At 39.0% G+C, this 15,486-nt stretch overlaps 2 protein-coding genes across 8 annotated transcripts in view; both read right to left on the minus strand.

Moving 5' to 3' along the window:
- Positions 1–15,486, minus strand: part of rap1gap2b (RAP1 GTPase activating protein 2b) — a 40,621-nt gene that overhangs the window by 13,547 nt on the left and 11,588 nt on the right. Inside the window, exons 1-6 of one of the 7 annotated variants that reach the window (XM_077233521.1) lie at positions 15,177–15,486; positions 2,244–2,328; positions 1,508–1,543; positions 1,234–1,275; positions 399–431; positions 68–280 (exon numbers count right to left, since the gene is read on the minus strand). In XM_077233521.1, coding sequence (XP_077089636.1) covers positions 68–280; positions 399–431; positions 1,234–1,275; positions 1,508–1,543; positions 2,244–2,328; positions 15,177–15,193 — 426 coding nt within the window. In that variant the 5' untranslated portion in view covers positions 15,194–15,486. The remainder of the gene's footprint in view (positions 1–67; positions 281–398; positions 432–1,233; positions 1,276–1,507; positions 1,544–2,243; positions 2,329–15,176) is intronic. The other 6 variants (XM_077233518.1, XM_077233519.1, XM_077233524.1 and 3 more) reach the window with 6 other exon arrangements.
- Positions 14,655–15,486, minus strand: part of tpst1l (tyrosylprotein sulfotransferase 1, like) — a 72,443-nt gene continuing 71,611 nt past the window's right edge. Inside the window, exon 4 of the transcript XR_013204950.1 lies at positions 14,655–14,667. The gene's annotated coding sequence lies outside the window, so the exon portion shown is untranslated. The remainder of the gene's footprint in view (positions 14,668–15,486) is intronic.

Below are 15,486 nucleotides of genomic sequence, written 5' to 3' on the forward strand. Positions count from 1 at the left end.
TTTGCCAAAAGCCTTTGTCTGATGGTCCATTTAAGTATAACACCACTATATTGATGTGAGTTCTCACCCTGCCAATAAAGTGCTTGCGGTACGCACGAATGGCGAAGTTACTCTCCAGTGCGTAGCCAAACTCTCCTGAATTCCTTCCTTCTCCATCTTCGTCATCACAGAAGCCATTCATCCAATTGGAAATGGCGGCAGGTGCGTCAGGATCTTCAATCCAGTAACCACCGAACTCAGGCAGGATGACCTGAGGGTATGGCTTACCCCGCTGTAACACCTTGGAAAGAGAAATCAAACAAATAGAAAGAGACTGACGTCTGATACACACTCCACAGACCTTACATAAAGTGCTTTTAGAAACATTTATTAGAAACAGGTGACTTAAAATGCTGTACCTCCTCTATCCGTGGGTATGGGATGTAATCATCCTGAAGGGGTAATAGTAATATAAATATAAGATAACGCTATAAATGGACATCTTAACAGTGCTTTGGAAAGACTCTTTGTGCCATGACAGGAAGCGTGATATGAGGCATAGGTTTAGCTCATGCAACCCCATTATATGAGAAATGACATGCAGTCCACACAATGCTTCACAGTCATGCTTGCAACAAACTTTTTTTTTTTGGCTGTCTGAACGATCTGAATGAACATGCATTTGAGGATAGGATTGTATCTTCAGTGGTTGTCTTTGTTGTTATTTTGCCTGTAAGCCAAAGCCATTTAAAAAACGCTAAATCCAGCATTTGATTGTAAACTATATCTATAAAATGGGAAAGTGTAATAAAAGTGCTTATACTTAGCATTTCCTAATGTAATTTATATATGTATATATATATAATACATTATAAGCATTATAATTAAAAAAAAAAAAATTTGAAATTGAAATTGCTTTAATTTCAGTTAATCTGCAACATTTCTTCTTCATTTAACCTCATACTATTTCTGTTTTATTTTATTTTTCAAAATCCTTAATCTTATTTTGTCTATCTTTAAATTTGATTACTGTGGCGTGCAGGACGGTGGAGGCTGGTGGCGTGATTGCTGATGATCATCAGATCGAGCGACCGGCCTCGCGCCATTCTCTCACGGCCCTCGGCCTCGTCCTGCACGCCACAATTGCATACATGGGTGAAGAATGCCAACCTCATGCATTGAAAATACAACAGTTCTGAAACACAGACAAGCACTGAGCTGAGGTGTAATCTTGTATTTTTTTCACACCCTGACCTTTACTCTTTGTGGCCTCATTTCCTCCACCTCAGAAACCTGCTAAGGGGTCAGGGTCAAAAGGTTGCAGTGTTAGCAACTGACAGTGGAGGAGTGGTGAGCATGAGAGGCACAGAATGCATCAAAGACTCTGTTCACTCAGCGGCCATTTTGTAACCTCTCCGGGGCAGCTATTTCGGACATTCAAGACCAAGCCCTATCTACTTTAATGGGGAAATCCTGAAATATTTATATCATATATAAATCATACTATCAAAAGGATTCAACTTCTCACCTCCATCTTTTCCAGCACGTCAAAAAACTGAGTAGACTGTTGAAAAAGAAACAGAGGTCAATCTTTAGGCTAACATATAACATGCCAAGTATTTCACTTCATATTACAGGTCAACAAAAAGTTTGTAGCTGCTGATTTCACAGTATTTAAATTGATCTGACCAAGTTAATCTGACAAAGTGTTATAAACATGCGTACATTCATTTTTTTAAATCTAAAATTTAATCTAATTTAAAAAAAATCAAAAAGAATTTTTTTTGAGGTTCCTCAGGGTTCTGTATTGGGACCCGTAATGTTATATATATCCAGTAGGAAATAGTCTAGTTGTTTTTGTGTGGCAAGTTGGAACATGTAATTTATGTTCACATCAGAACATAACTAAAATGAATCTCACTATACATGTGACTATTGTAATATAGACGAGTTTACTCTTCCTTTCTTCCACCTTTGAGGAACATATAGACTACCTAGGGGATGATGTCTGAAGTCATGGTCTACTGGGTAAGTAGGGTACATCACCAGCTACAGGTTTATGCTGGGGTCTTATCTTCGGGAGAGAGGGAGTAAAGATGGTTTTATCTGCCTAAACCAAATGAGTCAATAATTTCTGCTTTATAATGAACTATTTATGAAATGTTATGCTTGACTCCATGCCTTTTTGCAGCTGTAAGCTCTCTGAGCAAATCCCCTTTCAGTGCTGAATCATAACAGGCCCTGAGAGCAGACGTGCCGCTTACCTTCATGGCGGGAGGGGCGGTTCTGGGGGGAGAGGGGGGGCAGTCTTCCAGGGGCACATTGGAGATGGTCAGAAACTCCTGCTTCCTGCAACACAGTGACATCATCACCGCCATTACACACTTTTAAAATAACATTAAAAGGTCAAATATACAGTCACTAATGAATGAAAATACATATACATTATTTCAATTTACAAATCTTAAAGGTGCACTCATTCTTTTTGTTATTATAATGATTCTTTTTTTGGTGGGATAATTTAACCATGACTGAAAATGATTGCCTTTACATGATGCTGTATAATAGCCCAATTGGCTAGCGAAACATAAACAAATAATACTGAGTGCACCTTTAAAAGCTGACTATTGAATTCTGTAGGGTGGTCTGCAGTGTCATCTTCTCACAGACAGGATCCTCACTAAAAGCCCATTGCCTCGTTCTCCTTTTACTCTTTGGGAATGTACCTCTCTGATTTGACCATCACATGATGATTTCAAGATCATCAATAAAAAATGGGCCAAAGATGGGCAATTTGTTCTTTAAATGAGCTCTCTGGATTGGAGGCTGACAGGTAGAGGATCTAGGCACTCCTGTTCAAGATTAATTTTCCTTTGCGCTCCACCTTCCTCGTCATAAGTGAGGTACGGATAGAGAAGCAGACAGAAAGGGGGAGCAAGGGGAGGATGGAGAGAGAAATGAACAAGGCTCTAAAAATACCCAACCAATCCTTCATAAGCTCTCTGTAAATAGATCCCATAAATCCATCAATATATTCGTATTAGGCCTGAAAGTGACATATCGCTCATTATGCTTGACGAGGTATTTCTCTCACATACTCAACATTCCCAAAACTAGCCAAATTAATCCAGTCTGCATGTACATAAAAATGTCTAGTTTAGCTCATATTTGTTCCAAAAATCACAAGAAGATATACTGAATAATTGGCACCAAATGAAATAAACACATCCTGACCAGGAGAATTATCTTCACACCTCTGGAAGGATGCGAACAGCTTATTGTCTGTCATTTTAGTCAACATGAAAACACCTTTCTTTGACAACTCAGCAAGAGTGATTAGGTAATTTCATAATTTCACAAAATATACTTTTGTAGAATAAAATAATCAGTGTAATATCAAGTTTAGCACTATATGTCACCAGCCAAAACAAATCTGTCTGTCTATCTTTTTGACAGTCTTTATCTCTCCATCACAGAAGGGCACATTTCCTCTCATAAATATTCATTAATCAATCTGCTGGTAAATTAATTCTGATTCTGAAATCAAGATTTTAAAAGTTAGGTTGAATGATAATGTTATAAGTAAATACTTTAAAATCAATCATGGACAGTACTGGAGCAAAATATGACTTCTATACAACGCTGAACAATTTGCTTCCATTAATCACCATTACCAATTATTACTATTAGTTATATTTTTTATAAAATCATTAAGCTATTCAAAATTCCCTTGTTTTTGGTCAGAGAGCATTACAAATCACTAAGCACAATTAGCTTATAAAGTGTGCAGGACATGTAGGCCTAAAATTAATTGAGCTCAAGTTCTCCAAAATATTCAGTTTCAATTTCAAGCCAAACTTTGTGTTACAGAATCCTAAAACTGATCTGTGAACCATAGTGTTGATTCGACTACAAACTTATATAATAATGCATATAAATGTTCTGACCTCTCTCTCTCTCACACACACACACACACACACACACACACACACACACACACACACACACACACACACACACACACACACACACACACACACACACACACACACACACACACACACACACACACACACACACACACACACACACACACACACACACACACACACACACACACACACACACGCGTTTGACCCTCTCCTCCACATAGGCTACAGACATATACAACCTCAAATGACATTCACCCACCACTGGCTGTCCGTCTCCTTCAGTCTCTGTCTCTCACACCGTTTGCGTGAGCGGTGGAGGAGTCCGATAAGAGCAACAGCAGCACGGACACCTGCTCTCCGACAGCGCACCCTGGACCTGAACTCAGACATGGCCAAACCTCAGGGTCAGTCTCAGTCTCCTGTCACATCACACAGACACCAGCTACGGCTGAATCTGCATCGTCACAATCTCCAAAGATGAAGTGCTGTCCTCGCCAGCACAGACTGTATGTGTGCATCCTTCACTGTGAATACCTCTCATTCTCTCTCTCTCTCTCTCTCTCTCTCTCTCTCACCCGCCCTCTCAAATGGCATTTCACTTTGACACCTTATTCTCGATTAAGGAGCTTTGATTGCTTAACCTCTGCTTTCTATGAAGACATTTCCACTATTTACCACTCTTTTTCTCACTACACACACACACACACACACACACACACACACACACACACACACACACACACACACACACACACACACACACACACACACACACACACACACACACACACACACACACACACACACACACACACACACACACACACACACACACACACACATATACACTATACTTGTATAACTGTTTTTTCCTTTTTTCTGTTTGTCACTTTGTATTATATATGTCTAGAAAGCTCACAGTTTTGAATTATTGCTATTCAAGCTCTTTTCCTTCATTCGATACAGCGATTACATGGTGTGTGTGTGTGTGTGTGTGTGTGTTTGTGTATTTTGTTACTGCCCTGTAGGCACATTTTTATCTGTGAAGAGACTCTCAATCTCTTTAATGTTGAGTTAACCTTTCTCAGTATCTGAAAAGACACTAAATCCTGAACAAAATACCAATTACATTCATGTTGTCCTAGATAAGAATTCTAACTTAAAGTCCCCCTGTGGTGAAAATCAAGTTTTTATATGTTGTTTATATGTCTATGTGGTGTTTTTAATATGCTTTAAGACAAACCATGTGCAAATTCATAAGTCAACACCATTGCTGAGTATTTTATCTTTGAAACTGCGGTGAACCAAAGAGTCTCAAAAACGCAGTTTGAAATTTCTGGTGTTTCTGACATCACAAACTACCAAGATTGTAGCCAATCACGTCACGAGGGGGCGGGCTTTAGCATATCAATTACAGCAAACTAGCAAGGGGGGTCTGGCCAGGTTATCCTGGTATATTTTTCTGTTAATATAGAAAATCGGGTTGATTTAGCAATATAGATATATATTACGATACTACGATGAACTATAACTTTCTCCACTGACGTTCTGAGTTGTTCAAAGCATTTCTGATGATTGTTAGAAGGCAGACTGAGATGGCGAACGGGAACATGGTTTTTGTAACATTAGCAACACATTATTAGCTGTTTGATAACATAGTTAACCAAAAGGCTAATCATATTAATTACCGTTATGTGTCCGACGTTGTAAAGAGCCATACTATACCATTGTGCAGCGTTTACCTCAGTAAGTTGGCTGAGTGAATCTCTGAGCTGGTGTGAGTGACGGGAGGTGGGGCTAATTAGCATATTCATAGATCCACGTATACTAAATGAAGCAAGGGTGTAGAGTTGCATTCAAGCTATTTTAAGGCACGAAGAATTTTTTTCACAAGAAATATGTCATTTTGGCGATCAAAAATGGGTTTTAAGGGATACAATTATTGACTACCGGGTGACTTTAAGGAATCTATATTATAATTCATAAAAGAGTGATGTTTGATATATGTTTCTATTATATTTTGAAGCTGTGATGTCTTTACAGAAACTCTACAGAAGGATTTTTGAGGGCTGTTTATACTCACTGCAATTATAAGCCAATTTTTCAGCATTTAATTTCACCTGCTGTGGAAATCCGCTCCTACTTGTTACAATTTCGAGCAACAAGAGAAAGTGTGTGTGTGAGCAAAACGGTTTCCGTAACACAAAGAGCATTAAATGCTTTGGGGGATTTGCTATAGCTGAAAGAAATCGCTCTATGATGAGACATTCAGACTCATCAAGAGCTGTGTGTCACAGATTAATGGCTGCCAGACAAATATTTCAGTAAAACAAGTGTAAAAATATATAGTGTGCAATATAATGAGCAATACAGGCTCATTCCAAAAACAGTCATGAAACACAACTGATTCTTGATGTGCACTGGATGATTTGAGCACTTTGGCTCATGAGATGTGGTAAAATGATACTGAATCATACTGAGGGTGCTATTCTTTAAAAACAGGAGATTTCAGTTGTATCGTGTAAGCCGCCAGACAGCGCTAAAGTGACAAAGAGCGGTTCTCACAGGAGTTACGCACTGTAACACACTGTAATGTGTGAGATAAGGAATGTTAGGTGGGAGTGGAGATGATATTTTCACGTGAGCAAATCATAAAATGCGGCAATTTTAAGGTGTGGGTGTCACCAGGATGTATACGATTGCAGATACATTAAACAACTATAATTTTAAGCAAAATAAGCTTTTTCTTTTTTGTTTTTTTTTACAATTGCCGAGACACATTTCTCAATACTTAGATCTCTTTTCCAAATCTCTTCACACAGTTCTCCTAACCAAATTTCAGTTTTGCACAGCACTAACATGGACTACAACTACTAAACACTTCATTCATGACTCAAATCAACTTTTTCTTCCATAACACCAGCAAAGGTTGTCAACCAACAAACCCCCTTTGTCACTAAAACAATGGCCTTAAAAACACTACCAACAGGCAGCATTATAAGTTTGCTTTTGTAAAATTTCTTTACAAAACAAGAATGACACACTCTGCTGTCTATAATTGACTGACATAATGACATTAAAAGACTATTTGATTTTTGAGTTTTTGCAATGGTGAAAATAATTCACTAACAGGGTTGTTAGCAAAATGATGGACACAGCTAAATATGCTTTTAAAGCTACAATATGTAATTTTTTTCACCAATAGGGGTCGCTAACTTCTTAAAATAAAAAAGGCGTAGGTTGATGATGGAACTTGTCATGCTGATGGATCTAATAATGTTTATGGATGAGTGAATACACTGATGTGTTTAACATGACAGTGATATGAAGCAGGGAGCGATTGCTCACGAGAGACAGATATAGAGTCCCGCGGATATAAAGGAATAAGGACATTTCATTATCACTTGGTCTACACTATCACACTAAACAGCATTTGAGTGTGTTGAAAGTTATAATGTTATTCTATGTGTTAGTTTGTCTGTATGAGACTAGCAGTAAGCTAGATCAACATTAGAATAACACACTGATCATATTCTAACATTTCAACATGTTGAGCTATATAACATTGATTAGTTTTATGTACATTTGCTCACCTGCCTAATAAAGTACATGCAAGAGTGGTGTCTCTGTCAAGTCAAAGTTTGTCACGGATGCGGAGCTCTCGGCATCTCGAAAACGCTGATATTGATCCTCGTTTTAGTTCTCCTTTTGTCCCAAAGTCTGCTTGCTATGGTCCATAATGTTCGAACAAAACAACAACAGCGTGAGCGTGCCGCTAGACATAGTGTAGTTGTCCACGTCTGTCGCCATGGTTACTATGGCAGTACGAGCGGAAACCAGGGAAAACGCGGATATTACGTCATTGACTGGAGACAAGTGAACAGGGACAAGCCATTTTTTTAAATTGGAATTTCTCTGAAATTAAAAATCTTTGGGAACTTTTGGAACATTGTAAGTAGACAACTGCAGGAAATATATCAAACTGTGCAAGTGATTTTTGGATATTTTATTACAAAAATCTTACACATTGTAGCTTTAAATCATGCTTTTGGGCATCAAATAAAATATTTTTACTAAAATGTATTAAATATCAAAATGATCATGTTCAGTTATTGTCATACTAAGTTTATTTTATGTCAGATAGTAATTTATAATTCACAGATCCAAAAAAGGGATTTGTCTTGAACGTTTAAAAAAATTAATGTAACACCAAGGTATACCACACTTACAGAAAGTGCAAGATACATATTAGAAATTAGGCACATTCACAACTGCATCAGATAAATATTAGCCTGCACTTTTCAAATATTTACAAAATGTTAAGGTGAATTATTTTGTAATATTTTTGTAATACGAAATGTGTGAGGAAGTGGACTGTATCTTTCCATCATCAGAGTTGTTACCACAATTGAAAATACATAAGATGTGCAATGATAACTGACAGCTAATGGACATGAAGATGCACAATCAGAGCCGCATGCTTAGTATTCAAGTCCACAGATCTGCCGGGCCATCGAGGGTCATTTGTTTTGTGTGGATTCATACATGCATTACATTCATTAAAATGATTCATTTTACCATGGTGAATAAGCCGCCTACTCTTTTATACTGTTAATTCGGACTTACTTCTTTTGTCACATACTGTTTTCGCCTACTATACAGTAGTATAGTATGGGATTTCGGATGCAGCCCATGTCTGATTTTCCTGTGTTGAGTTCATCATTAGTTGTCAAGATTTCTAGTTCACACCTGTCCGCTGTTCCCGTTAATCATCATTCCCTGTGTATTTAAGCCTTCTGCTCATTATCTCTCGTTGACTTATCTCTTAGTTTGTTTGTGTAGTTTTCGTTCCTGGTTTTTATTAAAGATATTTCTTAGTTCCCTGACACAGACAGAGTACAAGAGCACTTTATCCTAAAACGTGACAACAGCAACTGAGATTTGAGTGGGTAAATATCTGAAGTCTACAGGTTTCTGTCTGCCCTTCTCTTCTCAGCAGGGATGCCACACAGACTGGCATTGGCTTCATATGTAGTTCATGCATGCCCCCCCCCCCTCTCCTTTTCATGTTTTTTTTTCATTAAAACCCCAGAACATGCTGCTCTAGCACAAGCACAGAAGCTGAATGTATAAGGTTGGTGCAGACGTCTCTCTCTGTGTTGCCTTTGACGTGTTTTGTAAGCATTTGCCCTCTATTATGACACTGTGTACCAAAACACATTTATTATATCAGCTTGGTAGCAAACGGCATCTTGTTCCCAGAGGCCAGATGAAGTTTGATATTTCATACATCACATCAGATAAAGCTTAATGCATCTCTTTGTCCCTTCATGATAATTATAAATGGACAAAGAAATATAGGGCTAAGTTTTATTAATACTTGGGTCCACACCAAGGGACGATAATGTTGAAGTTGGATGGATTCTGATTAACTGTCAATGTTTATTTTTTATCATTCATCAATCATTACTGGGAATTTGTGCAAAGGATTGTAACTGAATGGGGGACTCAAGGGATACATCTGATGAGGCATCCTTCAAAATAAGCCGAGTGAAGGATGCGAAAGGAAGGCTGACTTCCAAGGATCCTTCAAATGGAGACAGCCTTCAACAGAGCTTAATATGTGGGAGCCGAGATTGAATATCTATTCTCTGTTTAGTAACAAGTCTTTATGCCGTCAGCCTCCTCTAACACTGTCTGCATGCGTTAAAGACAAAAATTAGTAATATACCTGACTAGTGGGTTGTTGTACGACAACGAACCACTGTACTTAATACTTAAGGCTTTTTGGAAAGCACAACCCCTTTGGTACGTGCTGTTCCACCACTCCTCCATCTGTTCACTCACTCTCCTCCTGACCTTTTCTCTGGACTTTACCTCTGTCTTTTTATCTGCTCTTTCCGTCTCTGTTGCACCGTGTCTGTCCCCCACTGCGCTGATGTACACTGTCCTGCTTTGATCTGAAACATTTCAAAATAAGGTGCATCTGTTGACTTCTGTCAAAAATGAGTTGCAGTCATCTCAACTGCGAGAAGTGGAAGGACGAGAGAGAGAGAGAGAGAGAGATGGATGGATGGATGGAAAGAGAGCAACAAGAAGGCATAAAAACAGAGGACAGCAAATCAAGAGGTAAAATAAGAAAGAAAATGATATGCGCCAATATCCACCGACACAGTACTGCTGCGAACACAATAGCTTCTAATTGAAATGCTGTTCATTTACATCAGCTGTCTGTGCCAGAGAGGCTGGGACGCTACACTGCACATCCTTCTGTCAGGAAGTGCACAATGTGTGTTCTGATTAACACGCCACTCAATTTAATGGTACTACGACACACAAAGAGTTAGAATAGAATCATAGACAGCTGTTGAAATGCCTTCAGAAGCTCAGGCCAATGCAAGCCACTGTCTGCACATGTACAAATACTAAAGACTGGGTTATGAATATAAATGGAGGAAACCTTTTAGATGTAGCAAATCTAGAGTATAATTTTTTTTTACATGTCTTATCATAATGAAATGTTTAAATTTGTTCCTATAAAATTGCATTCAACCCAGGATAAAGTACGCGCGTCCTGATTTGCAGAGTAAGACGCTTTCCTGGCTCCAGATTTTTTATTGATCCTGGAACAATATTCCTGTCCGATACTAACCATTTCCCTAACCTCCCAAAACCTAACCCTACCCATAAGTTATCCCTTCCTTATGTAGAAGCAGCTAACCCTGCTTGTGAGCCAAAACTTGACATAAACTGTAAACTTGTCCCTCAAATTTGATTGGTTGATTGGGATGTTGTTCCAGGATCAACAAAGAAGTTGATCCAGTCACATGTTAAACTTCAGGTTCTGCCTACAGTTCAGTATAATATGAATGTAAGGCCCTCTAGTGGTGATATTTCGACAATATATGGTGCTGTAAAAAACATAATGTATAAATTATTTTATAGTATTTATTTTCATTCTATATAAACAGACCATGCTCATTGTAGCCAACAGGTATTTACATGACCAAGAAAGATCTGATCAGTCAAATAACGTGGTTGGACATTGGCTCTCTACAGGCTGTGCTGCATGCCATGTGAAACCTCTAATATCATGCAATCCGCCGGGGTTCACATTTGACTGCTTTGAAATAAAGAGCACTGTTAAGTCAAGGAAAGTCTGTTCACATGACGGCCAAATTTGCAACACCTCAGGGTGGGTATTTCAGGCATCCAAGACCAACTCCTATACTTGAATGGGGATATCCTGAAATCTCAAAAAATGCTTACACACCGACATGTTTCAAATCAGAAACAAAATCTGACATAAACTGTCTAATAAATGCTCTTTCTCTCATTCATAAGTAATAGGAGTGCATCGTCTAAAAAGTATTTGGTTATCTGCAGTTCCTCTACTTGTGTCTTCACAAATTCAGCTTAAAAACAAAACAGTCTAAAGTCTCATACAAGTAATGAAAGTGAAAGTTGCATTAGTATGCAGAGCAGGGTTCAGTTTGAGATAAGTCTAATTCCTTTTTTTAAATAACAGTTTTGCAACATGACAATGAGATTTCTCAGCAGCAGCTGCTGTCTTTAGCCTAACTGCCTCCATCAGAAATGAGCTTCAATCATCTATTATGCCATGTGAAACTGAGGTGTAGAGGGAATGAAATTTAACTAGATCACAATCACACACACACACACACACACACACAAACACACACACACACACACACTCACACTCACACACACACACACACACACACACACACACACACACACACACACACACACACACACACACACACACACACACACACACACACACACCATGCTGGCAAACATACAGGCACACTTAGTGTTGTATTATTTTTAAAGGTTATGAAAAAGAACAAAATCTGAACCAAATCTCAACAATTTATTTCAGTAGAAAATCAAGTTCTTTGCTATAAGTGGTGCAGTTGTGTAACTGTTCCCTATGAAAGGATCTCAATCTTCCAGCTACACATTTATTTTTTATCAGACAAGCACGGCTCCTGTAGGAGATGGAGGGATAGAGAGAGGAAGTGGAGGAATGAGCAGTGATGTGGAAGAGGCTCTGTCTACTCTACTGAGGACCAGCAGTCAAAGGATAAATACAAAGTGTCAAGTGCACTAAAAGTGAGGATGAAATCTGGTTGAATATAAGAAGCTAGTGAAAAAGTAGAAGCTCACTTTAAGTAGAGAACAGACTAAAATACAAAGAAATGAAAAAAAGTTACATTTTTATATGAAGCTTGTAATGCATTTTAAAACACTAAAATACCCCTGATATTCAGTTAGTTCCTGTAATCACTGCATTCATTACAGCGTAATATTTACCTATTACCTAGGTATATCTTTAGAAAGTAAAAGTTAGATTAGTTTAATGAATCAAGTTTAATGAATAATGCAATCAAGATCAAAATGTATGCCTTTTAAATTTGTATAGGCTAATGCATTATACGCTTTAAAGGTGTAATCATGAAATACAAAGTGCTGTCAACTCTAAATGGCGCAAAGTGATGGGTCTTTAACTCAATCTGCTTGCAATCACATCATTCTCAATATGACCAAAGAGCTCGCTGCTCAACCTTCAAATTAGAGACCGACCGATATGAATTTTTGGGGGTATTAGGGAGTAAAAAAGGCCCGATATCGATATATCGGCTGATATTATTTGTGTGTATATGATAATACAGTAGCAATATTATTTATGTGTATATTATAGTACATTACCAGTCAAAAGTTTGGTAACACTTTCCCATTCGTGTGTAGGCCTACAATTTTTTTACTGGTACTATACACTTTATACATAAACAGAATATATATACTGTATATATATAAACTCGACTGCAGCAGAGAAAGGGATTTCAAAAAATCTAAAAATTCATGTCTGGACTGGAAGTAGCCGCGAGATAAAGTAGTATGCAAGCTATGTAAGATACAGTTAGCATACCATTCGACCACTAGCAACATGAGGTCACATCTCGAAAAAGTCGCAACCTTAAATTGTGTGCACAAAACTCTTGATCAGCACTCAACATCTGTTTATTGTTGTTCTTCATTTAAACCGTTATGCGCAGAGGGCGTGAGGGCGAGAGAGAGAAAGAGTGCCTGCGAGTGAGCGAGCGAGCCCTAGTGAGCTCTGCGGTCTTGGCCATTAGTTGATTTACTTGTTTTTGTGTAGATAATACGTTGTCAAATATGTTTAAACTTAAATAAACTACCTATACAAGTAGTTATGTCTCTTTGTATTAATTTGTCATATATGTGTTTTTGTAGATGGAATATTCGAACGTCATTTTTGAGCAATTTTGACAGCCCTACTCCAGACCTCAGCCAGTCCTTCTACCCAGTCTCCGCTGTCTCCCGTCAGCCCCTCTGTTTCTCCTCATCCACAGTGGGATGGATCCACCTCAGGCCTTCCGTGAGCCAGCTACTCCTGGACACGTGGATCCCCTGATTACGCCTGGGACCACTGATCCCGTCACTTCAGCTCGGCCGATCACACTGACTCCCTCGGCTCCACCAGGGTCCATCGGGCTTACGGCTGCACCGTGCTCCCTTTACCTACCGAATCCGCCTCGGTCAGACATCACCATGCCTACGGCACAAACCTACGAGGCGTCTGCTGTGCTCCGACCCTTCACCCCTACGGCTCTGTCTGGTTCCGCCCTACCTCAAGCGTCGCCACAACCCTCGATTGCTCCGGTTCCACCTCAGCTCTCTTGACAGCTCTCTGCACCCTGGGGGGGGGTCAATGCTTGCAGCTTCGTCGTGGCCTCCGGTGTCGTTCTGGAACATTGGCTCTCCGTCTGTGCCTAGGGCTCCACCACCATCGGCTCTGTTGCATTTGATCATCGCCATGGCCATGTCAAGGGAATCACGTCATGGCTCCTCGCTCCTTCGACGCTGCCATGGGTTTCCATCCTGACTGGACTCTGGGATTACAGCTGGCTTCCCCTGCTCCGGGCTTCTCCCACCATTTTCACCACCTTGGTTTAAATCAGTCGTCAGCCCTCCTGAATTCCCGTCCTCCACTTGTCAGTGCAAGGTCGCGCCTCTTCGGGAGGGGGCGCACTGTCACGGCTCTGTGTTGTTTGTCACCATAGTTACTAATTTGATTTCGACATTCTGTTCAGCTATTTGTCGTTAATCACCTTGTTTGATATTTGTATTTATGTCCTTGTTTTTCATTTGAGTTTTGTCTGGGCTCGTCTATACTACGGTTGTGTTTCCTTGCCAGCCTTAAGTTTATATTACCCGGGGATACCATTAAAGACTGTTTGCATCTAATTCTTCATTGTCAGGCTTCTTCCTGCAACCATTTGTGACAAAAGGACACTACACCTACCTTTACATATACATATTTTCACATGAAAAAAGGAAATATTTTGGGGACAACACCGGAGAGACAAAACAATGATACAATAATAATTATTATTTTATTTATAATGTTTAATTGTTATTAATATTTTTATCAATTATTATATTTATTATTATTTTGTGTTTTCTTTTTCCATAGTTGTCCCCAAAATCCCTTCTTCTTTTCCTTATCACTATTTTTTTTTTATTATTTTATATTTTGTTGTCATATTATATGATTAATATATAAAAATAGCAAACAAAAAAACTGCTTTACTAAAAATTGTCTTCTCAAATGCATACCATCAGAATAAGTGGTTATCTTGAGCAACATTTTAAATCATGCTAAATCTACAAACAACAACAACAACAAAAACATGCAACATCATAGCTAGAGTGAGGAAGTTATTCCCGGTTGGGACAGAGCAGGAGGAAACCATAGCTTGTGACAAGCTTTACAGACAGTAACGGATTATACTTTCATCACTGGAAACCGAGATGAATGACACCCAAAGAAACACCAGCAGCACTGAGCCACTTACTGAAACTGTCAGAATGTAGTGTCAGCTTATGTAATACTTCCATAATCCTTCGAAAATGACTTGCATAGAATACTTCCCAACCTCCTCTCGTGCAGCCAAAGCTAATCCACACCATAGAAACATCACATACAGCGCTCTGCATGTATTTTAAAATCACATTTTGAATGGACCATATAAATTCTATTTTAAACAAGACACCATAAAACAAGAGTTTTATGCATTATATTCTTGCTAACTAAGAAGAAACACCATATAGAAACACTTATTTTACGCAATTTTGCTACATGCATCGAAATACATTACAAACACAAATACAGTCAAATGTTCTAAATTACAGTCAAATGAGAACTGAACTCACCAGAGTCTCCGAGGCATTTTGAAGGCAACGTGAAGTTAATGAGTCTCCAGTTCTTACCAACAGTTGAAATAATAGCCAGAACGTGAAGCACACACTGGCAACAGATTACACAACCACACTCTAAGGGTTTAGATGCTCCACAAGTACAAAGCACTACACTTTATCATGAGAGAGAGAGAGACGGAGAGAGAAAGATGGAGAGATGGAGGTGGGGGGCTAGGGAGGGGACGTTGAAAATCTCCCAGACACCCTAGTATCCCTGTCTGCTTTGTTCACTCATTTTGATTATGCGCCACACACACACACACAC

The sequence above is a fragment of the Siphateles boraxobius genome, unplaced genomic scaffold (genome assembly GCF_051911475.1).
Source record: "Siphateles boraxobius isolate OS27281-9 unplaced genomic scaffold, OSU_SipBor_1 18, whole genome shotgun sequence".
In the NCBI taxonomy this organism is placed as follows: Eukaryota; Metazoa; Chordata; class Actinopteri; order Cypriniformes; family Leuciscidae; genus Siphateles; species Siphateles boraxobius.